Source organism: Tachypleus tridentatus, chromosome 7, assembly GCF_004210375.1.
Source record: "Tachypleus tridentatus isolate NWPU-2018 chromosome 7, ASM421037v1, whole genome shotgun sequence".
Classification (NCBI taxonomy): domain Eukaryota; kingdom Metazoa; phylum Arthropoda; class Merostomata; order Xiphosura; family Limulidae; genus Tachypleus; species Tachypleus tridentatus.
In genome coordinates this window covers 118,230,395-118,255,909 of record NC_134831.1, presented here as the reverse complement: position 1 = coordinate 118,255,909, position 25,515 = coordinate 118,230,395, and the positions used below count along the sequence as shown (strand labels likewise).

The 25,515-nt window shown below is 34.1% G+C and overlaps 2 protein-coding genes across 3 annotated transcripts in view; both read left to right on the top strand.

Moving 5' to 3' along the window:
* The first annotated feature begins 15,374 nt into the window (after nt 1–15,374).
* Nucleotides 15,375–20,800, top strand: LOC143256475 (uncharacterized). Of its 2 annotated transcripts, none has more exons than XM_076513760.1 (3): nt 15,375–15,481; nt 16,207–17,474; nt 20,580–20,800. In XM_076513760.1, the coding sequence occupies exon 2, from the start codon at nt 16,218–16,220 to the stop codon at nt 17,298–17,300; it is 1,083 nt and encodes a 360-aa protein (XP_076369875.1). In that variant the 5' UTR covers nt 15,375–15,481; nt 16,207–16,217; the 3' UTR covers nt 17,301–17,474; nt 20,580–20,800. The 2 variants fall into 2 exon arrangements, with proteins under 2 accessions (XP_076369875.1, XP_076369877.1); XM_076513762.1 differs by lacking the exon at nt 15,375–15,481 and adding an exon at nt 15,527–15,716.
* The window catches only part of LOC143257789 (putative protein kinase C delta type homolog), a 23,209-nt gene continuing 17,953 nt past the window's right edge, over nt 20,260–25,515 (top strand). The window contains exons 1-3 of the mRNA XM_076516821.1: nt 20,260–20,280; nt 20,468–20,803; nt 23,189–23,362. Of these exons, the coding sequence (XP_076372936.1) occupies nt 20,260–20,280; nt 20,468–20,803; nt 23,189–23,362 (531 nt within the window). The remainder of the gene's footprint in view (nt 20,281–20,467; nt 20,804–23,188; nt 23,363–25,515) is intronic.

Genomic DNA, 25,515 nt, shown 5'->3' with positions numbered 1-25,515 from the left:
GAATTTATCTGCGACTGATAGAGTTCATGATGTATGTTACAATCTGTGGTAGGTATTTTTGTATGTTGAATACTTTAATGACTATTTCTATTGGATTGTTTACATTATTAGGTTCGGCCATTATTTCAAACAAAGTAAATGTAATAGCATCAGTCAGTGTATTTTCAATGTTCACTGGTGTAGTTTTATTTGAGTCTTCAATTGTTGTGAGTGAATGTTCACCTGTTATTCATGGATTTTCCTTAATGTTTTGTTTTTTCACGGATGCAGCATACGAGTTTACTGGTGTGCATGTGTTATTTATGGTTGTGGTGCATGTTATGTTTTTCTGAGTAGGTGTCCTTTGTTTGTGTGTGTCGTAGTTTTGGGTGTTCTTTGTTTGTGTGTGTCGTAGTTTTGGATGTTCTTTGTTTGTGTGTGTCGTAGTTTTGGATGTTCTTTGTTTGTGTGTGTCGTAGTTTTGGGTGTTCTTCGTTTGTGTGTGTAGTAGTTTTGGGTGTTCTTTGTTTGTGTGTGTCGTAGTTTTGGATGTTCTTTGTTTGTGTGTGTCGTAGTTTTGGGTGTTCTTTGTTTGTGTGTGTCGTAGTTTTTGGATGTTCTTTGTTTGTTTGTGTCGTAGTTTTGGATGTTCTTTGTTTGTTTGTGTCGTAGTTTTGGATGTTCTTTGTTTGTGTGTGTCGTAGTTTTGGGTGTTCTTTGTTTGTGTGTGTCGTAGTTTTGGATGTTCTTTGTTTGTGTGTGTCGTAGTTTTGGGTGTTCTTTGTTTGTGTGTGTCGTAGTTTTGGATGTTCTTTGTTTGTGTGAGTTTTCATTTCTAATGTCGTATGTATGTGTTTTAATTGATTTATATTTTTGGCAACATTTATAGTTTGTCGTCTGTTGTTCCGTGCGTGTTGTGCAGGCTGTGGAAAAAAACAACAAAAACACCACATATCTCAATGCACCAAGCAAAACCCGAAACCAAAATGCTGCTGCTACATGTCCTAACATTGCCTTGAAAAGGACCGGAGTACGTGTGGGTTACTCTGGTCCTCGAGCCTTCCAACTTCAACATAGTAGTAGCTGAGAATTGAAGCTATGGATGGAGGAAGAGGTCATTTTGCGCCTGACCCTCCTGGGTATATAATTATCAACATACCCAAACACCCATAAAGAAAAAGTGAAACTTAGAAAAGGCGTTCACACCGTAATAATGAGAAACGCATTGTTCGTGTGTAGATATGTATATGACAGAGCTACGAAGGATATATGCTGCCGGCCATATTTATGAGCTACTGACGATATAAAACGTAGCTAGTCGGTCAACAGAACAATACCTCCACCATCCACTCTAAGATGTTGACTATCACTTTTATAACCACTCGAAGCTTAAAAAACGGTGAATATTTTATTGTGTCGTATGTACTGGGGCCCGGTTCGTCAGCTTGGAAATTCAAGTCTCTATTAATGCCTGTTATACAACGATCATGTTATCTTATCGCATATTAAATAACTGACAGACATAACTACTGGTGTGATAACTACTTTACTTTCCCTTTTAATTCGTTTTCACATGTATATCGAATTGTTTGGGCCCGGCATGGCCTAGCGCGTTAAGGCGTGCGCTTCGTAATCTGAGGGTCGCGGGTTCGTGCCCGAGTCGCGCCAAACATGCTCGCCCTCCCAGCCGTGGGGACGTTATAATGTGACGGTCAATCCAACTATTCGTTGGTAAAAGAGTAGCTCAAGAGTTGGCGGTGGGTGGTGATGACTAGCTGCCTTCCCTCTAGTCTTACACTGCTAAATTAGGGACGGGTAGCACAGATAGCCCTCGAGTAGCTTTGTGCGAAATTCCAAAACAAACCAAAACAAACAATCGAATTGTTTAACTCTTATAATCTCGCCGCTTATGTACTTCATTTGTAACTAGTCTAAAATTTAACAAATATTTTCATTGTCAACTGTTGTTAGTAATAAGCATTTCCCACAGATTTTAAGGATCAGTCTGTAGGAGAGAAGAATTCTTCTCTGATCCCTAGGAACTGTGGACAAGTATCTACTCTTCCCTTTCTACCTAGGTCTAGCTAGGATTAGGACACGTTTAAGTCAGTATATTATTTACAATTTACATTAGCCTATAGAGGATTGTAATTTATGGTTAGGATATTTCAAGGTGGCTAAGTCAGTATATTATTTACACATTACTTAGGCCTATAGAAGATTGTAATTTAGAATTAGGATACTTTAAGGTGACTAAGTCCGTATATTATTAACATTATACCTAGACATGTAGATGATTGTTTTTTTAAGGTTATGATATTTTATGGTGAGTAGTTTGAATGCATTGCTTCCGTTTTACCTAACAGATTATGGTTTAGGGTTAGCCCAAAGATCCTGCATTGCCAAGATCGTCCACGCCCATTCAACCTGGAAAATGTAATCAGGCTAGCTGCAGTAATACAGATGATAGGTTTCATAGAAATTATTTGTTTTACTGTTTATCCAGACTGTTACGTAAAGAGTCTATGAATGTATAAATACGCTTATTGTATATACGAACAAAATGTAACAATTTTGGTTATACGCTTAATACACACATCATTTATAGAGTGCACTGAGTGACACAGCGGTATATCTGTGAACTTGAACCGCTATAAACCAGGTTTCGATACCCGTGGTGAGCAGAGCACAGAAAGACCTTTGTGCAGCTTTGTGTTTAGCTACGAACAAACAAAGCTATAAGTGAATTTAAATCTTTCTATTTTTCCCATGAACTTTACTTTCCCAGCACTTATCATATTGACAAAAGAGACAACATGATAGTTCAATGTTAACATCATAAAATACACGATATCAGTGGATATGGGTAATAAAATTTTCTCAGTAGTATTTCTTGTTGTATTTTCAAACAGTGCCCAAGTATCACTAGTGTTTGTTTCATGGCGACGATAAATGTTAAAACTAGACAAGTATGGATCAGTCTCAACCCTAGTCGCCCTCTGTATGAAGGCTAAGTAACACCAAGACTTAAAAACTTCTCATTTTTCCAATTATGCAGTTACTTTGGTAAGAAACGCATTTGGTGAAGTTAACGCATTAATTGTAAAGTGTACTATACACTGTAATTATCAGTGTATCACATTAAATGTTTTACTGAACAGATAATGATGTATATTAACAAGATTTTACTTGTTGGGATTCTGTATTAAAATTAGGGTTAAGGATGAGTAAATCCTTGTAATGTTTCTGCTCAGCTTTAGTTTAGCTAGCATTTTGGTTTAGAGTTAGGGTTAAGGGTGAGTAAATCAAGATAGTGTTTCTGCTCAGCTTTAGTTTAGCTAGAATTTTGGTTTAGAGTTAGGGTTAAGGGTGAGTAAATCAATATAGTGTTTCTGCTCAGCTTTAGTTTAGCTAGGATTTTGGTTTAGAGTTAGGGTTAAGGGTGAGTAAATCAATATAGTGTTTCTGCTCAGCTTCAGTTTAGCTAGGATTCTGATTTAGAATTAGGGTTAAGAGTGAGTATATCCTTATAGTGTTTTCTGTTTTACCTAATTCTAGGTAGAATAGTGTTGTAGGTTATAAATAGGGTAAGACAGACAAGCATTATTTTACGTAAATTTAGTCTACTTAGGATTGGAAGTAATCCCAAACGTAATTCCAAAGAAAAGGTGAACTACAAATTGGTGATGTAAAAAAGTGTGATCAAAACAATCTCCTATAAGGTCTGAATGTGTTGTTTATTAATTCAGACCCATTTTCTGATTATCGACATGGTCTAATTCCGCGTCTTTGTGCCACAGTAGATTACGTGTGTTCTAGTAACATAGTCTTGTAAAAATAACCTCTTCCTTCACCTTGGCATCTTATTTTGACACCGATTTCCAATCCACTGATCCCTTTTTTATTTTAGCAAAAAAATCGTATTTTCCTTCCGAACTTGACTCAGAAAACAACAACAAAAAACAACACTGGTTTGAATGTCTAAGTAGAAAACTGTATTGTGATTTATAACGGCATTTCGTTACTGAATAACATAAACCTAATTAACTTGTTACATTCCACATTTTCTCATTCTTCATACTGAACGATGATAACTTTATTTTCAATTTTATTCTTTAGTAACTCTATTTTTTACGATCGGGTGATGCTAAAAGAGACCAAGAGATGTCGCTCTCAACATTTTGGATCTGATACGTTATAAAAGTTACAATTGAATCTTACCGATTCGATTATAGTTTCTCATGAGTTGGGGACGAGTGCTGGGGATGAGTGACAGTTGCTGCTTTCTAACTAGACTATCATATCGCTATCGGCTGGCGCAGACAGCCCACGATTAACTTTTCGCAAATATTTCAACCAACCAATAAGCATTCACGTATGGTATGGATAGAAAAAAAACTGCGTATGGCTCCAACTTCTAAGGAAGGCAAATACAAAGTGGCTCCAGATTGGGCGGGGGTTGCTATGGCGTCTGTAAAGCTGTCCCCACCCCTGGTGACTAAAATTTGCTCTATTGTTTATTACTATCCATCTGTTACTAGTTAACTATGGTTATATAGTTTTAGAAGAACAAGTAATGGGTTTTGTTTGAAAACAAAACCAAATAAACTGTTTACTTTATAGTAACACTTACTAAAATGTTATCTTAAAACACTTACACTTTCCCTTGTTGGTTCGAATGGTTGATAAACATAATTCACGTAAGATTTCAAGGCTTTACCATGTTTTAGTTTAACGGTGTTCAGAAGACTTAAAACAGTAATATATATATATACAGGTATTGTCTCGTATCTGTTGTACGTCTGTGTAACTACTTCGCAGGCTATCTATAGATATGCACTAAAACTGAAATGGAGGTTCATTAGGTCAATTTTGGAAAACATACAAACTTTTAGTTTTGTATTTTGCGACTTTTTTATGTGTGTGTTTGCATTTTTTACCACTACTTCGTCCCGTATAGATAGATCTTCACCAAATTTAGTATGGTGATTCATTGGAACCACGATTCAAACAACTTTTAGGTTTCACGTTTTGGGTTTTGCGGTTTTCAATTACTTCGCCTTCTGTTGCTCGATCTTCATCAAACTTGGTATGAAGGTTTCTTGGGTCTCTGTAGAGATACATGTAGAGATCATGCTAACATGAGGGTTTCGCATCTTGTGTTTTGCAATTTGTTTGTTTATATAAGTTTCGTCTAAGGGGCGGGTACTCTGGTTAATTAGTAAATACATCAAGATTTAAAAGTTATAATAGTTTGGTTTATTTTGCATTTTGTTGAAAGCTACACAAGGGCTATCTACGCCAACCGTCCTAATTTAGCAGTGTAAGTCTAGAGGTAAGGCAGATAGTCATCACCACCCACCGCCAACTCTTGGGCTACTCTTTACAAACGAATAGTGGGATTGACCGTCACAATATAACGCCCACGGCTAAAAGGGGCGAGCATGTTTAGTGTGACGGGGATTCTAACACGCGACCCTCGGATTACGAGCCGAGCGCCTTTAAGAACTTGGTCATGCTAGGCCATGAAGTTAAGTAAGTAAGATAAAAGAGTATGTTCCGATACTCTTGGTGAGCAGAGCACAGATTAATTCGTAGCTTTGTGCTTAATTATAAACGAACAAAAAAGTACCTATTTTTTAAAGAATATAGAATTTTCTATTGATATTTATATCTTTCAAACTAAAACGAAATTTTGAAGTGCAGGTTGTTTTAACATTTATATTGTTGGCTCTTTTAAAAAAATATGAACACGCAGTGAAGTGGACGTATTTAGACATGTCAAGTATGACGAGTGTGTTATGAAAAGTCATGTAATACAATCCTTTCAGAACAGTAGTGTGTAATAAAAAATCATGTAATATAATCCTTCCAGAAGACTATGTCATGGAAAGTCATGTAATATAGTCATTTTAGAAGACTGTCATGAAAAGTCATGTAACATAGTCCTTCCATAAGACTGTGTCATGAAAAGTCATATAATATAATCCTTCCATAAGACTGTGTCATGAAAAGTCGTGTAATATAATCCTTCCAGAAGCTTGTGTCATGAAAAGCCATGTAATATAATCCTTCTAGAAGCCTGTGTCATGAAAAGTCATGTAATATAGTCCTTCCAGAAGACTATGTCATGGAAAGTCATGTAATATAGTCATTTTAGAAGACTGTCATGAAAAGTCATGTAACATAGTCCTTCCATAAGACTGTGTCATGAAAAGTCATGTAATATAGTCCTTCCATAAGACTGTGTCATGAAAAGTCATGTAATATAATCCTTCCAGAAGCTTGTGTCATGAAAAGTCATGTAATATAATCCTTCCAGAAGCCTGTGTCATGAAAAGTCATGTAATATAATCCTTCCATAAGACTGTGTCATGAAAAGTCGTGTAATATAATCCTTCCAGAAGCTTGTGTCATGAAAAGCCATGTAATATAATCCTTCTAGAAGCCTGTGTCATGAAAAGTCATGTAATATAATTCTTCCAGAAGCTTGTGCCATGAAAAGTCATGTAATATAGTCCTTTCAGAAGCTTGTGTCATGAAAAGTCATGTAATATAGTCCTTCCAGAAGACTGTGTCATGAAAAGTCATGTAATATAGTCCTTTTAGAAGCTTGTGTCATGAAAAGTCATGTAATATAGTCCTTTTAGAAGCTTGTGTCATGAAAAGTCATGTAATATAGTCCTTCCAGAAGCTTGTGTCATGAAAAGTCATGTAATATAATCCTTCCAGAAGCTTGTGTCATGAAAAGTCATGTAATATAATCCTTACAGAAGCTTGTGTCATGAAAAGTCATGTAATATAGTCCTTCCAGAAGACTCAGCTTAATGTCAACTCCAGCAGATCACCACACTTAGTTGTTACAACAGTTAACGATTTTACGAGATCTTACCATAAGTCACTAACAAAACTATAGTGTACACGTGAGAGTATTATGTAACTTGTTGAGTTATAATTCGCGATTTGTTTAATAGAACTTATGAAATGCTTGAACTCCGGGTGGTAGTTTGACTTGTATATACGACTTGCAGTTACGTCTTCAATAATACATAACACAACGACGGTATACGTGTATAAGCAAAATGCCATTAGGCTTAATCAGTTGAAAGGATTTAAGAAAGGAAAGATTCGTGTAAAGAGACAGATCTAAAGAGAACTACTTATATGACGTGTGTATAAACAAGTTTAGTCGTCTCTAAACAGTGGGTTACACGAATTAGCAGCAGGATGAATATTAAGTTGGGTTCTTGTCCCAGATCGTTCTTTCAAACGAAGTAAAGAGGTTTTATTTTTTACCACTTGGCTACTATCCAGTTTACTGTCACAAAGAATTAAACACATTTAGAAACACGTGGATGAACTTTATTCTGGAAAAATTGTCATGAAATCATTGACAAAATGTCCTTGTTATTTCATCTTACTGTAATATCCGATACGTTACGCGATGCTACGAATAGGCCTGATGAAAAGGGCTGTTAATCTTTGTAGAAATGATAAATTTGAATAGTTTCGTCTGACGATTTTTGAATAATAAGCATTCTTAGCTAGAAATCTTCAGCCTTCTGTACACTCGAAGACAAAGTGTGTTGTTAACTCATTACATTTTTATTGTATATTTATGTTGCACGTACAGGCCCCGCATGGCCAGGTTAGTTACGGCACTCGACTCGTAATTTGAGTCGTGGGTTCCAATCTCCGTCACACCAAACATGCTCGCTCTTTCAACTGTGACGGCGTTACAATATTACGGTCAATCCCACTATTTGTTAATAAAAGAGTAGCCCAAGAGTTGGCGGTGGGTGGTGATAACCAGCTGCCTTTCTTCTAGTCTTACACTGCTATATTAAGGACGGCTAACGCAGATAGCCCTCGTGTAGCTTTGCGCGAAATTCAAAACAAACCAAACCTTTGTAAAATGCTGCTATTTATCACAGATCAGTATATTCTGGGCTTTAGACAATTTTTATTGAAACAATAACTCCATCTTAGTCATTGTAAAAACAGACGTTCAAATGAAAAAATTTTATAAAATGATTTTGTTATTGGTGAAAAGTTTAGAAATAATTTTGGAGAAAGTTCTGTTTAATTTAGCTTCAAAACGTAAGTGTAGAAAAGGACTAAAATTATTATTTTTTAATTGTGTGAAAAGTCTTTAATTAAAATTAATGTTTTATCATCGTTATTATTTCTTATAATCTAGCAAAATATTAACTTCGGAAAAGCAGGTTCCATTTCATTCATGTCGTAGTGTGGTAAATGTATATTAATTTGAAAATTATTGGCAAAATACGGATTTAAACTGTACCAGAAACCGGATACTACTAGTCAGATCAAGATATTACCAGGAAATGAAACTGGTTCTAATACAAATCAGATGAAGACATCAGACGGTGGACAGCGGTACGTCTTTGCACTTACAGCTCTAATACCAGGGAATCAATTTTCTTCAGTGGTCGTACAAGATAGTCCGACGTGGCTTTGTTGTAAGAAAACATACAGGTCAAGACAGTATGCAAAACGTGAAATGGTTCTGACAGATGATCCATCAGTTTCGTCAGAAATTTTTGGCATAAATAAATTTTCTACATGTGTCAGTAGTGTGTATTTTCCTAAATATAATATAAATCCCATGTAAGGGCGCTAAACTATCTTGGAAAATATTCATAGGTTTTATTTCTTTATAATTTTGTAAAGCTTAATATTTTAATTCTAAGAAATTATATAGTTTTATCTTTTTTTTTTATATACAGGAATTGCTTTTAATCATTACGAGTACGCACATATTAGGCTTAGGTATTATGTCAAATACGAACCATTTTAACATGTCATCAGCTCCATAATATTTTCAACATTCAGATGGTACTTATCAATAACCAATTAAAAAACTTCTTTCCATACAATTCCTCATCGCCAAATCTCGTTAATGGAATAGCAAATTAAACATTTGGATATTTATTTACAGAAGTTTGTTTAATTCAAAATATCTTGCAAACTCCACACGTAACCGTCCCTAAATTTTCGAATGAACGTTTGTAACGTCTATCAGAATATCGAGAGTGCACGTGGCTACAAGAGCGAATCAGCACGAGTCGTTTTGTTTCTAATCTCCAAGACCTTTATCACTTTGTTACAACTAAGTTTCAGTTATATTTTGTTACATTTTACAGTAAGATTAGTTTTCAGAACAGCATCATGACTTTTCGATCGCTAGTGTGATCATAATCAGGAACACACGTTTTTTTTACAGTAAACAAAGTTTTAGAATTTAAATCAACGTTCAAAACGTAACATGTTAAACTTACAAAACAGTCTTTACTGTGAAAACTTCTGTACTTTTCTAATAATAATCGTACTAGCGATCGGAACGTCGTATACCTGTTTTGAAAATTACTATTACTGTGAAGGTTGTAACAGAATGTACCTTTCATTAATTAAACCCAAAACGAAAGTAAGTTTCGATACTGAATGGTCTAGTACGTAACAAAGAAAACCGAGTTTCCGTAACAAGATACTGTTTTTGTAGTTGTTACACATGGTGTAACTATAATGTTTGTTTACAACTACTGGTATAAAAAAAGTCAGAAAAAATATATTTGGGAAAACTATGAATAATATTCTTTTAAACATCTACAAAACACCAGGACAGTAAACGACATGTTTGTTTACACTACAACACAGCAACATATCAGTAACACAAAGAGTAACCCGTGAAAACAGATTTTGTACAGACACAGGGGTGTAACTACAGCCTCTGTTTCTATGGCATGCTGTAAGTAAACAAATGTATACTTTCTGCAATATACGATGATACCTGCAACCCCTATTTCTATGGTATAAATATAGCAAACATCCAGTTTATTATAATCGAATTGTTAATGCGTACAGCAATACGCCGAATATTCAACATTCCAGACTCTCATGAGTTTTAAACTCCGTGTTCATTCTCCGCTACAAATGAATAACTGTACAAACAACACTGAAGGTCTGTTCAGATCCCAGACATGTGTCCTGTAAAAAACTTGATAAATTATATCACACAATCTCCCAACTTACCTGAAACGGAGACATTCCTCTTGGTAGTTACTCCGATTTCAGAAGTAACACATCGAAGTGCATTTATCAAGTTTCACCTCGGAAGACTCGATATATTCCTGGAATTTTAATTGGTTGCTTGAAGATAATTCTTTGAGTCAAAGCCACAAAAAATAACTTAGTTTTTGTGTTGTTGTTTTTACTCATTATAACGACTCCAAATTTGGTTATCTGCCCACCAATTACTCTCATAGCTTTGGAGCTGGTAAAACTAAACATGCCATATGCATCCGGGGTGGCCCGGGAAGGGTAGTGGGGTTCTTATCAAAATGGCGTAAGGGCTAAAAGGCGCCCGGTAGGTCACCCAGACACGACGTACATCTAAAAATTGGTTTCTTGGGTCGCTGTGCCAATGTCCGGCATATAATTGTTTTTTTCCCCGCCCCCTCAAAATGTATCAAAGTATTTCATACCCCCACTCACAACCTAGCTGTCACACCACGAGTATTTCATGGTAAAGAAAGAACTTGATCGCTATAGTGGGTCCTCTGTGAATCATGAGGGTCCCTTTGAATCGGAGCGCGGGTTTCTATATTATTTACAATAGTCAAAATAGTTATGCAGTTTCAAAACCTGTTTTAACCTAAGTGGTTTTAATTTAGTACACAGTTATTGTTTTGTTTTCCCTTGCTGCTTAGTTTATAGGAAACTGTGCTGCGTGTTTTCTCGCTAATATATACTTATTCAAACTAATACTAATGTCAGCAATCTCAAATAATAAGAAATTACGTATATATTTTTTAACAGTGGACTCACAAAAATTGAAATTAGGTCTTGAATACGAGATCTTTACCCGGCTGATGACGTCATGTGTCTGATTGATTTTAGCAAGGTTCCAGAACTATAACATTTAGTATTACACCACTGGTCTATATCACAGTACATAGGTAAATAGATTGATAGTTTTATTCTAGGGCTTACGAAACTGTACGAACCATATCGTAAAGTGGAAACTGGTGCGCCATCTATCTCCCATATGTTCACAGCTATATCGTGATCAACTAAAGACTGAAGTAATTCACTGCATCCTTATTAACTACAGAAAGACGTAGTTCATAGTTACATCCCACTCGGCTAGAGAATGATGTAGTTCATAGATACATCCTATTCAACTAAAGAAAGATGTAGTTCACAGATACATCCTAATTAACTACAGAAGAATGTAGTTTATAGTTACATCCTAGTAGGGTAAAGAAGGATGTAGATCCTAGTTACATCCTAGTCGGCTAAAAAAAGATGTAGTTCATAGTTACATCCCAGTCAACTAAAGAAGGATGTAGTTCCTAGTTACATCCTGGTCAGCTAAAAAAGAATGTAGTTCATAGTTACATCCTATTCTGCAAAAGAAGGATGTAGTTCATAGTTACATCCTGGTCATCTAAAGAAGAATGTAGTTCATAGTTACTTCCTGGTCAGCTAAAGAAGGATGTAGTTCATAGTTACATTTTAGTCTGCTAAAGATTTTGTTTTTTTGGAATTTCGCACAAAGCTACTCGAGGGCTATCTGTGCTAGCCGTGCCTAATTTTGCAGTGTAAGACTAGAAGGAAGGCAGCTAGTCATCACCACCCACCGCCAACTCTTGGGCTACTCATTTACCAACGAATAGTGGGATTAACCGTCACATTATAACGCCTTTACGGCTGGGAGGGCGAACATGTTTGGCGCGAATCCACGACCCTCGGATTACGAGTCGCACGCCTTACGCGCTAGGCCATGCCAGGCCATCTGCTAAAGAAGAATGTAGTTCATAGTTACATACTGGTCAGCTAAAGAAGGATGTAGTTCATAGTTACATCCTGGTCAGCTAAAGAAGGATGTAGTTCATAGTTACATACTGGTCAGCTAAAGAAGAATGTAATTCATAGTTACATACTGGTCAGCTAAAGAAGGATGTAGTTCATAGTTACATCCTGGTCAGCTAAAGAAGGATGTAGTTCATAGTTACATACCGGTCAGCTAAAGAAGAATGTAATTCATAGTTACATACTGGTCAGCTAAAGAAGGATGTAGTTCATAGTTACATACTGGTCAGCTAAAGAAGAATGTAGTTCATAGTTACATACTGGTCAGCTAAAGAAGGATGTAGTTCATAGTTACATCCTGGTCAGCTAAAGAAGAATGTAGTTCATAGTTACATCCTGGTCAGCTAAAGAAGGATGTAGTTCATAGTTACATCCTGGTCAGCTAAAGAAGAATGTAGTTCATAGTTACATCCTGGTCAGCTAAAGAAGGATGTAGTTCATAGTTACATCCTGGTCAGCTAAAGAAGAATGTAATTCATAGTTACATCCTAGTCAGCTAAAGAAGGATGTAGTTCACAGATACATCTCTGATTAACAACAAAAGGATGAAGTTCATATTTACATCCTGGTCAACTCCACAAAGTTAAATGGTTATGTCAACACGTAGATAGTGAAAGATATTACAAACAAACCGAGAAAGAAACAATGCGTCGATATTCAGGTTTATACATGATTAACAATGAGTATCCATGGTTAAATAGATAGCAATATATAAACAATCAGTATTTTGGTATCATGAGCACACTATTCCTTCTTGAAGGTGTTTATTGAACTGTATAATGTTAGGAATATTTTATTCCTCTATGATGGTGTTTATTGAACTGTATATTGTTACGAATATGTTATTCCTCTATGATGGTGTTTATTGAACTGTATATTGTTATGGGTATGCTATTCCTATATGAGGTGTGTATTGAACTGTATATTGTTATGGGTATGTTATTCCTTTATGATGGTGTTTATTGAACTGTATATTGTTATGGGTATGTTATTCCTATATGAAGTGTGTATTGAACTGTATATTGTTATGGGTATGCTATTCCTATATGAGGTGTGTATTGAACTGTATATTGTTATGGGTATGTTATTCCTCTGTGGTGGTGTTTATTGAACTGTATATTGTTATGGGTATGTTATTCCTCTATGATGGTGTGTATTGAACTGTATATTGTTATGGGTATGTTATTCCTCTATGATGGTGTTTATTGAACTGTATATTGTTATGGGTATGTTATTCCTCTATTATGGTGTTTATTGAACTGTATATTGTTATGGGTATGTTATTCCTCTATGATGGTGTTTATTGAACTGTATATTGTTATGGGTATGTTATTCCTCTATGATGGTGTTTATTGAACTGTATATTGTTATGGGTATGTTATTCCTATATGAGGTGTGTATTGAACTGTATATTGTTATGGGTATGTTATTCCTCTGTGGTGGTGTTTATTGAACTGTATATTGTTATGGGTATGTTATTCCTATATGAGGTGTGTATTGAACTGTATATTGTTATGGATATGTTATTCCTATATGATGGTGTGTATTGAACTGTATATTGTTATGGGTATGTTATTCCTCTATGATGGTGTGTATTGAACTGTATATTGTTATGGGTATGTTATTCCTCTATGATGGTGTTTATTGAACTGTATATTGTTATGGGTATGTTATTCCTATATGAGGTGTGTATTGAACTGTATATTGTTATGGGTATGTTATTCCTATATGATGTGTGTATTGAACTGTATGTTATGGGTATGTTATTCCTATATGAGGTGTTTATTGAACTGTATATTGTTATGGGTATGTTATTCCTATATGAGGTGTGTATTGAACTGTATATTGTTATGGGTATGCTATTCCTATATGAGGTGTGTATTGAACTGTATATTGTTATGGGTATGTTATTCCTCTATGATGGTGTGTATTGAACTGTATATTGTTATGGGTATGCTCTTCCTATATGAGGTGTGTATTGAACTGTATATTGTTATGGGTATGTTATTCTTCTATGATGGTGTTTATTGAACTGTATATTGTTATGGGTATGTTATTCCTCTATGGTGGTGTTTATTGAACTGTATATTGTTATGGGTATGTTATTCCTCTATGATGGTGTGTATTGAACTGTATATTGTTATGGGTATGTTATTCCTATATGATGTGTGTATTGAACTGTATATTGTTATGGGTATGTTATTCCTTTATGATGATGTTTATTGAACTGTATATTGTTTGGGTATGTTATTCCTCTATGATGGTGTTTATTGAACTGTATATTGTTATGGGTATGTTATTCCTCTATGATGGTGTTTATTGAACTGTATTTGTTATGGGTATGTTATTCCTTTATGATGGTGTGTATTGAACTGTATATTGTTATGGGTATGTTATTCCTTTATGATGGTGTTTATTGAACTGTATATTGTTATGGGTATGTTATTCCTATATGATGGTGTGTATCGAACTGTATATTGTTATGGGTATGTTATTCCTATATGAGGTGTGTATTGAACTGTATATTGTTATGGGTATATTATTCCTATATGATGGTGTGTATTGAACTGTATATTGTTATGGGTATGTTATTCCTATATGATGGTGTGTATTGAACTGTATATTGTTATGGGTATGTTATTCCTATATGATGGTGTGTATTGAACTGTATATTGTTATGGGTATGTTATTCCTATATGATGGTGTGTATCGAACTGTATATTGTTATGGGTATGTTATTCCTATATGAGGTGTGTATTGAACTGTATATTGTTATGGGTATGTTATTCCTATATGAGGTGTTTATTGAACTGTATATTATTATGGGTATGTTATTCCTATATGAGGTGTTTATTGAACTGTATATTGTTATGGGTATGTTATTCCTATATGATGGTGTGTATTGAACTGTATATTGTTATGGGTATGTTATTCCTATATGAGGTGTGTATTGAACTGTATATTGTTATGGGTATGTTATTCCTATATGAGGTGTGTATTGAACTGTATATTGTTATGGGTATGTTATTCCTATATGAGGTGTGTATTGAACTGTATATTGTTATGGGTATGTTATTCCTATATGATCGTGTGTATCGAACTGTATATTGTTATGGGTATGTTATTCCTATATGATCGTGTGTATCGAACTGTATATTGTTATGGGTATGTTATTCCTATATGAGGTGTGTATTAGACTGTATATTGTTATGGATTATATAAATACCTATCTTCTTCATTTTCAAAGTTTTTTTGTGACAAACAATTCTGAGATGTGAATGTTAGATATACCGGAGTTAAAAATAGAAATAGAAAGTGTGATAAAAGGTAGGAATGTAACTTGTTATATTCTTGTATAGGACGAGGTATTGGAAAGTGGGACACCATTATCCATCGCAGGGATAGCTTGATGCGCGTGCGCCAACTTTGTTTGGCATCGTATCAAGGATCCGTTTTCTTGAGAAATAAATAAAAAAGGTGAAGGAACACATTTAACATGTTGTCACTTCTAGACATTCATCAGTATAGCTTGGTCGTCTTACAGCCACCACACGGTGATTGTTAGGTTTTGAGAAGTAACGTTTTGTCGGCACGTTACGAGCCTCAGGTAAACACTGCAGTCTATTAATTAAAGTAGTGAAGACTGAATAATTTAACCTTAAGCTGTTGACGTGGTTTTATCTAAGTTGAAAACTTAACACAGAGTTATAACGTGATTATGTCCAAATTAAACAGCTTAGTACAAGATCGTTAGTTTGGGTACGCCTAATTTAAAGTTTAGCCCCGAATTGCTTATCTGATTACGTCCGAGTTAAACAGCTTAGCCCGGGGTTGTTCGAACGGTATGCTCAGTTTAAATAGTTTAGGATATTTTCGTGAATAAGTCTAAGTTAAGCATTTTTGTCCAAAATTGCCAGTGAAGTTAAATCAAAGTTAAACAGTTTAGTCTAGGGGTGTTTCTGTTGTTACTTTTTCACCAATAAAAGTGGTCACAAAACGTTGAGTCAAAATAAAATACCAGACTTTGGAAACATAATTCTGAGCAAATTTTCTTTCAATGAGACTGGTGTTATCTGATTGTCTTTTTGATTTGAGAAAATTGATTTTACAAAACGCGATAGTGTAAGTAAAACAGTAATTTCGTTTATACAAAGAAAAAACTAGAAAACTACGCGCATATTAACTTACCTTGGGGGTTTTTCCATCTAAAAGTAACTGTAATTAAAAACAACACAGTCTAAACTTTAAACATATTTTAGAATATTATAATGTTATTAGTTGTAAATGTTTATTAACTCTGCGGTTATTTTCCCCATTTTATTCTTACACCAGTTCTATACAAGATGATAGCAACGTTGAACATAAGTCCCACGAGCTTTGGGGGCACATCTAGAAGTAATTCAGTTCGTGTATCAATGATGACTCCAGACCTTTATGGTTCTTCTGTTGGAGCATTCACTGAAAGGGTAAATCCAACTTACGGTTTTACGTATGGAGAGACAAGAAAATCTTCACGTCCAAGTGTTCCTGTATCACACAATCAAACACTGAGAAAACTTAAGATCCCGCCTTGGAGACTCTCTGACCCAGTAGGATTTTCCCAAATATCTTCTTCAGTCAATCCTGCCAGTTCTCCGACTACAGCCAGTTATGTTTGTCCAGAAAGAGTTAAAACTCAGATTACACCATCAATGAATCCCAGTTCTCGGAAATACTACGAGAGGCCAAACAACCCATTCATCAGCTTAGGGTCTTTCATAACGTCTTCGTTTAATGAATTGACCAATGTTGGATCTGAATCATTGGGATCTTCTGTCACCTCTCACTTGAATTTTACAGCTATTCCTGCAGTTCCAAGTTTTATATCAATAAACCGAAAATCCATCTCCATAAATAACTCGTCCTCTTCACTTGTTCCTGTTAGAAATACAGTCAACAACTCTTCAACTTATAATCCGACAGCGCCTCCATGTTTCTGCTCATCATCTTCAGAGATCCCAGGGTCATCCCTTTGCTCTGATGACCATTTATCTTCTGTGAACAGTCACAGGGTACAGCTTCAACAGAAGCCATTTGTTAGCAGTTACAAGCCTTTTGCGAGCTTAGAAAAGTATAATAAACAGAATGTCCATAGAAGAGATCGTGTAATTAAGTTCCGCGAGAACCAAACAAACTTTGCCAACAAACCTCACATTTCGTGGAAACTGTTAAATATTAAAATAAACACAGTAGTCAATCATCGTACACCTAGATTATGTCAATGTAACAAAGAAATATCGAGATCCATTGATTCTGGCATCGGTAGTCCAGAAAAAAGATTATCTTTACAAGGGGATAGTCCAGATGAAAAATTATCTTCCCACGATGATACTCAGAAGAAAGGTTATCTTTACACGATGATGGATCAGAAGAAGGATTATCTTTAGACGATGATGGATCAGAAGAAGGGTTATCTTTACACAGTGATACTCCAGAAGAAAGGTTATCTTTACACGATGATGAATCAGAAGATCATGGCCACCATTCACTTGTGGTCATAAAGTTGAAAAAAAATTATACTAAAGAAGTAAACAAACCTGCAAGAGTTGACAGCAGCCAAGGTTAGTTGGTTAATTAAGTTGTATAACTTATACCATAGGCTCACAACTGATAAAAATATAGAAATTCAAAGTCAGTTCTCACTGTTACTCTTATTTTTTTTTCAAGAACTGACACTTGTACACCACAGATCGAACTATAATATTCAATTTTTGTGGTAGGAAATTAGTAGTAATTTATCAAATTAACTTCCTAGTGTTATTATACTTGGAATACTCGGTATTTAGTCACATATCACCTTAGTAGTAAACGATCCAAGGTATTTCCTAGTGTTATTATAATTAGAATACTTACTATTTAGTCCCATATTCCCTAAGTAGTAAAGGATCCAAGATATTTCCTCGTGTTATTATAATTAGAATACTTACTATTAGGTCACATATTACCTAAGTAGTAAAGGATCCAAGATATTTACTAGTGTTATTATAATTAGAACACTTGCTATTTAGTCACATATTCCCTAAGTAGTAAACGATTTTAGATATTTCCTAGTGTTATTATAATTAGAATAGTTACTATTTAGTCACATATTCCCTGAGTAGTAAACTATCCAAGATATTTCCTCGTGTTATTATAATTAGAATAGTTACTATTTAGTCACATATTCCCTAAGTAGTAAACGATCCAAGATATTTTCTAGTGATATTATAATTAGAATACTTACTATTTAGTCACATATTACCTAAGTAGTAAAGGATTCAAGATATTTCCTAGTGTTATTATAATTAGAATACTTACTATTTAGTCACATATTCCCTAAGTAGTAAACGATCCAAGATATTTACTAGTGATATTATAATTAGAATACTTACTATTTAGTCACATATTACCTAAGTAGTAAAGGATTCAAGATATTTCCTAGTGTTATTATAATTAGAATACTTACTATTTAGTCATATATTACCTAAGTAGTAAAGGATCCAAGATATTTTCTAGTGTTATTATAATTAGAATACTTACTATTTAGTCACATATTACCTAAGTAGTAAAGGATTCAAGATATTTCCTAGTGTTATTATAATTAGAATACTTACTATTTAGTCACATATTCCCTGAGTAGTAAACTATCCAAGATATTTCCTCGTGTTATTATAATTAGAATAGTTACTATTTAGTCACATATTCCCTAAGTAGTAAACGATCCAAGATATTTTCTAGTGATATTATAATTAGAATACTTACTATTTAGTCACATATTACCTAAGTAGTAAAGGATTCAAGATATTTCCTAGTGTTATTATAATTAGAATACTTACTATTTAGTCACATATTCCCTAAGTAGTAAACGATCCAAGATATTTACTAGTGATATTATAATTAGAATACTTACTATTTAGTCACATATTACCTAAGTAGTAAAGGATTCAAGATATTTCCTAGTGTTATTATAATTAGAATACTTACTATTTAGTCATATATTACCTAAGTAGTAAAGGATCCAAGATATTTTCTAGTGTTATTATAATTAGAATACTTACTATTTAGTCACATATTACCTAAGTAGTAAAGGATTCAAGATATTTCCTAGTGTTATTATAATTAGAATACTTACTATTTAGTCACATATTACCTAAGTAGTATAGGATTCAAGATATTTCCTAGTGTTATTATAATTAGAATACTTACTATTTAGTCACATATTCCCTAAGTAGTAAACGATCCAAGATATTTCCTAGTGTTATTATAATTAGAATACTTACTATTTAGTCACATATTCCCTAAGTAGTAAAGGATCCAAGATATTTTCTAGTGATACTATAATTAGAATACTTACTATTTAGTCACATATTCCCTAAGTAGTAAACGATCCAAGATATTTCCTAGTGTTATTATAATTAGAATACATACTATTTAGTCACATATTACCTAAGTAGTAAACGATCCAAGATATTTCCTAGTGTTATTATAATTAGAATACTTACTATTTAGTCACATATTCCCTAAGTAGTAAACGATCCAAGATATTTCCTAGTGCTATTATAATTAGAATACTTACTATTTAGTCACATATTACCTAAGTAGTAAACGATCCAAGATATTTCCTAGTGTTATTATAATTAGAATACTTACTATTTAGTCACATATTACCTAAGTAGTAAAGGATCCAAGATATTTCCTAGTGTTATTATAATTAGAATACTTACTATTTAGTCACATATTCCCTTAGTAGTAAAGGATCCAAGATATTTTCTAGTGATATTATAATTAGAATACTTACTATTAGGTCACATATTACCTAAGTAGTAAAGGATCCAAGATATTTTCTAGTGATATTATAATTAGAATACTTACTATTTAGTCACATATTACCTAAGTAGTAAAGGATCCAAGATATTTTCTAGTGATATTATAATTAGAATACTTACTATTAGGTCACATATTCCTTTTTTACTTGACACGTTGTGTCGAGACCGAGTATGATCAATGTTCTCACAAAGTATCGAAATAAACTTTAGAGTAATTGTTTTAAACACACATAATGTTAACTTGTGCACTTGATAATAATAGCACCGGTTATCGAAACGTTTTACCTGTCTTTAAAATATTTTTCCACAGTATCAAAAGCTATAACATACGACAAAATAATATTCAGTCTTTTTAGGTATGGTGTCTCCCGCTAGTACAGCGGTTTGTTTCCGGGTTTACAACCCTAAAATCAGGGTGTTGATTCCCCTCAGTTGGCTCAGCAGATGGCCTGATGTGGCTTTGTTCTAAGTAAACACACACACTTATGTATGTCCATCTACTGTTACTAGGACTGATTTTGTCTTGATCCTCTAATTTTAAATGTCTCCCGGTAGGACACAAGTAAGTTTAAAAAAACTTAAAAAACTAAAAACTACATTCCCCACAGTGGACACATAAGATAGTCCAGATGTGCCTATTCCCCAAAAATGAACTAAATATTTTCACGTTTGTATTTTTTAGTCTTGTGAAATTTAGTAATTAGGATTTTTATTACACACTCAAATGAACTAGTTTTTCAATATTGAAGACGAGAAGTGAAAACTTTTACCCAGATATTATCAGTCCGATTTCCGATTTCGTGTCCCAGAAACCGGGCGACTTCGATCATATTAAACCTTTTCTTCCACTTCTGTTGCCAGGAGCTGACTTCGATGAAGGCAATACACATCAGACAGAGAATGAAAACAAGACGTTCAAAACTCGATCAACTGCACGGAAAGAAAAAAACCCAAATCCTAGACCCCAAATGTTACTCATAGACGAAAACATAGAACCATATGAAGCCCAGAAAATAATACATGAAGAGTATAAGTTAGAAGATTTTAACTTCCTGAAAGTTTTGGGCCGAAGTGGTTTCGGTAAAGTAAGTGTCGTACCATAGTTCTAAAAATAAGATATTGAAATCTTAACCCTTAATAGTCCGAACATCATGAAAACGTGATTTATTCCGATATAGTGAATGATGTCATAATTCTAAGGAGAAACGTTAACCTAAATCCTGTAGTTCAACAGTAAGGTTCATGAACAACCCTTAAGTTCTAGGTTTGATCCCTCCTTTACGCACTGAACAAACAAGTCGTCGAGCAACATTATACTTAACAAACAAACAAGAAAATAATAATTTACGTTACCCATAACGTTGTGAATATATGAGTCAAGGTTTGGTTCTATAGAATAAATGGTGTACGTCATTCTTCTGTAGGGATCGGTTAACATTAATGGGTGATATTTCTATCATCGAGAAAGTTTTAAAGAAACGGTTTTGGTAAGGCAAGAGGTGTATTCAAACTTCTATAGCACTTTTTTATTTATTAGATACTGTTGATGTTCTTTATTTGTAGATATTGCTACATTCTATATACATTTGGCATTGTTAACGTTCTTCTTTCATTATGTATTGTAAATGTTATTTTCTCGTTAGATATTGTTGTCGTAATACTTTCATTCGGTATTGTTAACGTTCTTCTTTCATTATGTATTATAAATGTTATTTTTTCCAAAGACATTGTTGTCGTTATACTTTCATTCGGTATTGTTAACGTTCTTCTTTCATTATGTATTATAAATGTTATTTTTTCAAAAGACATTGTTGTCGTTATACTTTCATTTGGCATTGTTAACGTTCTTCTTTCATTATGTATTATAAATGTTATTTTTTCAAAAGACATTGTTGTCGTTATACTTTCATTTGGCATTGTTAACGTTCTTCTTTCATTATGTATTATAAATGTTATTTTTTCAAAAGACATTGTTGTCGTTATACTTTCATTTGGCATTGTTAACGTTCTTCTTTCATTATGTATTATAAATGTTATTTTTTCAAAAGACATTGTTGTCGTTATACTTTCATTCGGTATTGTTAACGTTCTTCTTTCATTATGTATTATAAATGTTATTTTTTCAAAAGACATTGTTGTCGTTATACTTTCATTCGGTATTGTTAACGTTCTTCTTTCATTATGTATTATAAATGTTATTTTTTCAAAAGACATTGTTGTCGTTATACTTTCATTCGGTATTGTTAACGTTCTTCTTTCATTATGTATTGTAAATGTTATTTTCTCGTCAGATATTGTTGTCGTTCTACTTTCATTTGATGTTGTTGATGTTATTCTTTCATTATGTATTGTAAATGTTATTTTTTCAATAGATATTACTGTAGTTCTACTTTCATTCGGTATTGTGGACGTTCTTCTTTCATTATGTATTGTAAATGTTATTTCCTCGTTAGATATTATTGTTCTACTTTCATTCGGTATTGTTGACGTTATTCTTTCATTATGTATTGTAAATGTTATTTTTTCATTAGATATTAATGTTGTTCTCCTTTCATTCGGCATTGTTCACGTATTTCTTTCATCATGTATTGTAAATGTTATTTTTTCATTAGATATTACTGTGGTTCTACTTTCATTCGGTATTGTTGACGTTCTTCTTTCATTATGTATTGTAAATGTTATTTTTTCAAAAGACATTGTTGTCGTTATACTTTCATTTGGCATTGTTAACGTTTTTTTATTATGTATTATAAATGTTATTTTTTCAAAATACATTGTTGTCGTTATACTTTCATTTCGCATTGTTAACGTTCTTCTTTCATTATGTATTGTAAATGTTATTTTTTCATTAGATATTACTGTTGTTCTATTTTCATTCGGTATTGTTGACGTTTTTCTTTTATTTTGTATTATAAATGATATATTTTGAATAGCCATTGTTGTCGTTCTACTTTCATTCGGTATTGTGGACGTTCTTCTTTCATTATGTATTATAAATGATATATTTTGAATAGCCATTGTTGTCGTTTACTTTCATTCGGTATTGTGGACGTTCTTCTTTCATTATTTATTGTAAATGTTATTTTTTCATTTGATATTACTGTTGTTCTACTTTCATTCCGTATTGTTGACGTTCTTCTTTCATTATGTATTATAAATGATATATTTTGAACAGCCATTGTAATCGTTCTACTTTCATCTGGTATTGTTGATAATCTTCTTTCATTATGTGTTATTAATATTATTTTTTGTAAAGATGTTGTTGTCGTTCTACCTTCGTTCGGTATTGTTGACGTTCTTCTTTTATTATGTATTGTTAATGCTATTTTTTTTCAATAAACATTGTTCTCGTTCTACTTTCATTCTGTATTGTTGAAGTTCTTTCATTATGTATTGCTAATGTTATTTTTTCAATAGACATGATTGTGGTTCTACTTTCTTTTGGTATTGTTGACATTCGTTTTCATTAGGTATTGTTGGCCCAACTGAAAGGACGCGAGTCCTATTTCGCCATCAAGTGTCTGAAAAAGGACGTGATACTGGAAGACAACGACTTGGAAAGCGCTATTATAGAGAGGAAAGTGTTGGCACTTGGAACGAACCACCCATTCCTCTCCAAGCTGTTTTGTACATTTCAGAGCGAGGTTTGTGAAATTTCCAAGTTCGTAAAACCTCTACAGTATAAATATGTTTAAAACTTCAACATCACTTTAGATCAGGAGTCACCAAACTTTTTTCACAGGGGGCCAGACTTCAGTGTTCGGTTTTGAATTGCTGTATCCAATCATTAGAATTGCTTTCAAATGTTCATCAGTCAACCTTGATCGATGTACCGACTTCAGATACTTCATTTTTGAAAATGCTTGTTCACAGACATAAGTTGTTCCGAACACTGATTCCATACCAGATGCTAACTGCTTCAGCTTTGGAAAATCATCTTCAGGTATGCAGCTGTAAAATTCAGTTAGTTGCCCTTCTCTGTGTTTTTCTTTCAACAAGTCATTTCCTTGCAAATCGATGACCTCCAGCTTAAGTTCCAGCTTAAGGATTCTGAAAAAGGAGAATGTCACTTTCGATTCTGTCGAGATCCGAAAATCTCTAAAAATGTTTATTTAAAACACCAATAATCTGTTTCTGAAACTCCAAGTTGACATCTTCTGTGATTTCAGCATGAAACTCATTGAAACACTGAAAATGAGAGAGGTTTCCTCTTTCCAAATGTGCTTCAAACAATGACGGCTTTCTCCGAAATCCTTTAATGATTCTATAGAGATCACAGACTGAGTTATTCTTCCCTGAAGTTTCAAGTTTAATTCATTCATGTGGGATGTAATGTCAACCAAAAATGACAACTTTGACAACCAGGTTGGATCTGACAGAAGTGGATCGGTTCTATATTTCTCGATAAGAAATATATCTATTTCTCTTCTCAGCTTATAAAAACGAGACAAGACTTTACCGCAGCTGAGCCACCTCACCACCGTGTGATAAGGCAAGTCACAGAAATCCGAATCAATTTCTTTAAGAAACACCTTGAACTGGCGATAATTAAGTGCATGACCCCGAATGAAGTTCACTGCAGAAATGACTAGTTTCAGTACGCAAGAAATATCTAAGTCTTTTCCACAGAGTGCTTGCTGATGTACGATGCAGTGTATGAACAGAGCGCTTGGGAGTTGAAGATCTTCCAACTGTTTCCTGATCAGACCCTTCTTTACTCCAGCCATGTTTCTTCCTCCATCAACTGTTACACCTCTGAGCTGATTCCAGTGAAGGTTATAGTTTTGCAAAGTTTTATGCACTTCCATGAAAATGTCTTCTCCAGTTGTTCTTCCGTGCATGCTGCAAACTGATGCCAACTCTTCCGTGATCTGAAAGTCCAAATTAACTCCACGAATGAACACGAGAAGTTGTGACGTACTCGAGAGATCAGTAGACTCATCCATTACCAGAGAATGCCATACGAAATTTCTAGCTTTTTGGCGTATCTGTAATGCGATGTTCTCTCCAACTTCTTCTGCTCTCCGTACAACTGAAGTTGCTGAAAGGCTGATACTTTCAAAGAAATTGTCTTTTTCAGGACACAGCTCATTTGCTGCTTCCATCATACACTCTTTGATGAAGTTGCCGTCAGTAAAAGGTTTTCCTCGCTCTGCCATCCTATGCACTATTTTGTAACTTGTACGAGTGACAGATTTATTTTCAGCAAACTTTCTCGTGAAGAGATTCTTTTGAGATTCAAAAACACGTTTCATGGATTCAAATTTCTCAGAACAGAACTTTCCTGAAAATTTCAAATATGTTGATAGATGTTTTGTTTCATAAGATTGTACTCTTTCAAAACGATAACACTTTCATATCATACAAGTATCTTTCTGGTTTCCACAAAGAAGTGCTTTTCTCCCCATTCATCACGACACTCAGAGTCCACTTTTCTTATTTTAAGAGCAGCCATAACGATGGATGACAAAAACAGGATCTGAAAATGAAAAACACAGAACGTTGTGAGAAAAGTATTGTACTGGTCCAAGAACGCACAAACAAAATATATTGAAACGTACGTTTGCCACGACACTTACCTAAGAACGAGTTAGGAAAAGCGCATAACCCGACTACCAAGAGAAATGAGCTTGCTGAAGCGGTAACCCTAGGCCGCTGAATTTACAAAACGAGTCAATAGGACGAGGGTTAAGTCTGTACTTGTTTTCGAAATCCTAATGCTTTCATAGATACGTGCCTCGATATGAATAAACAACGAAAGAAGAATTTTCCTATTGGTTAAAAATGCGCGTGACAG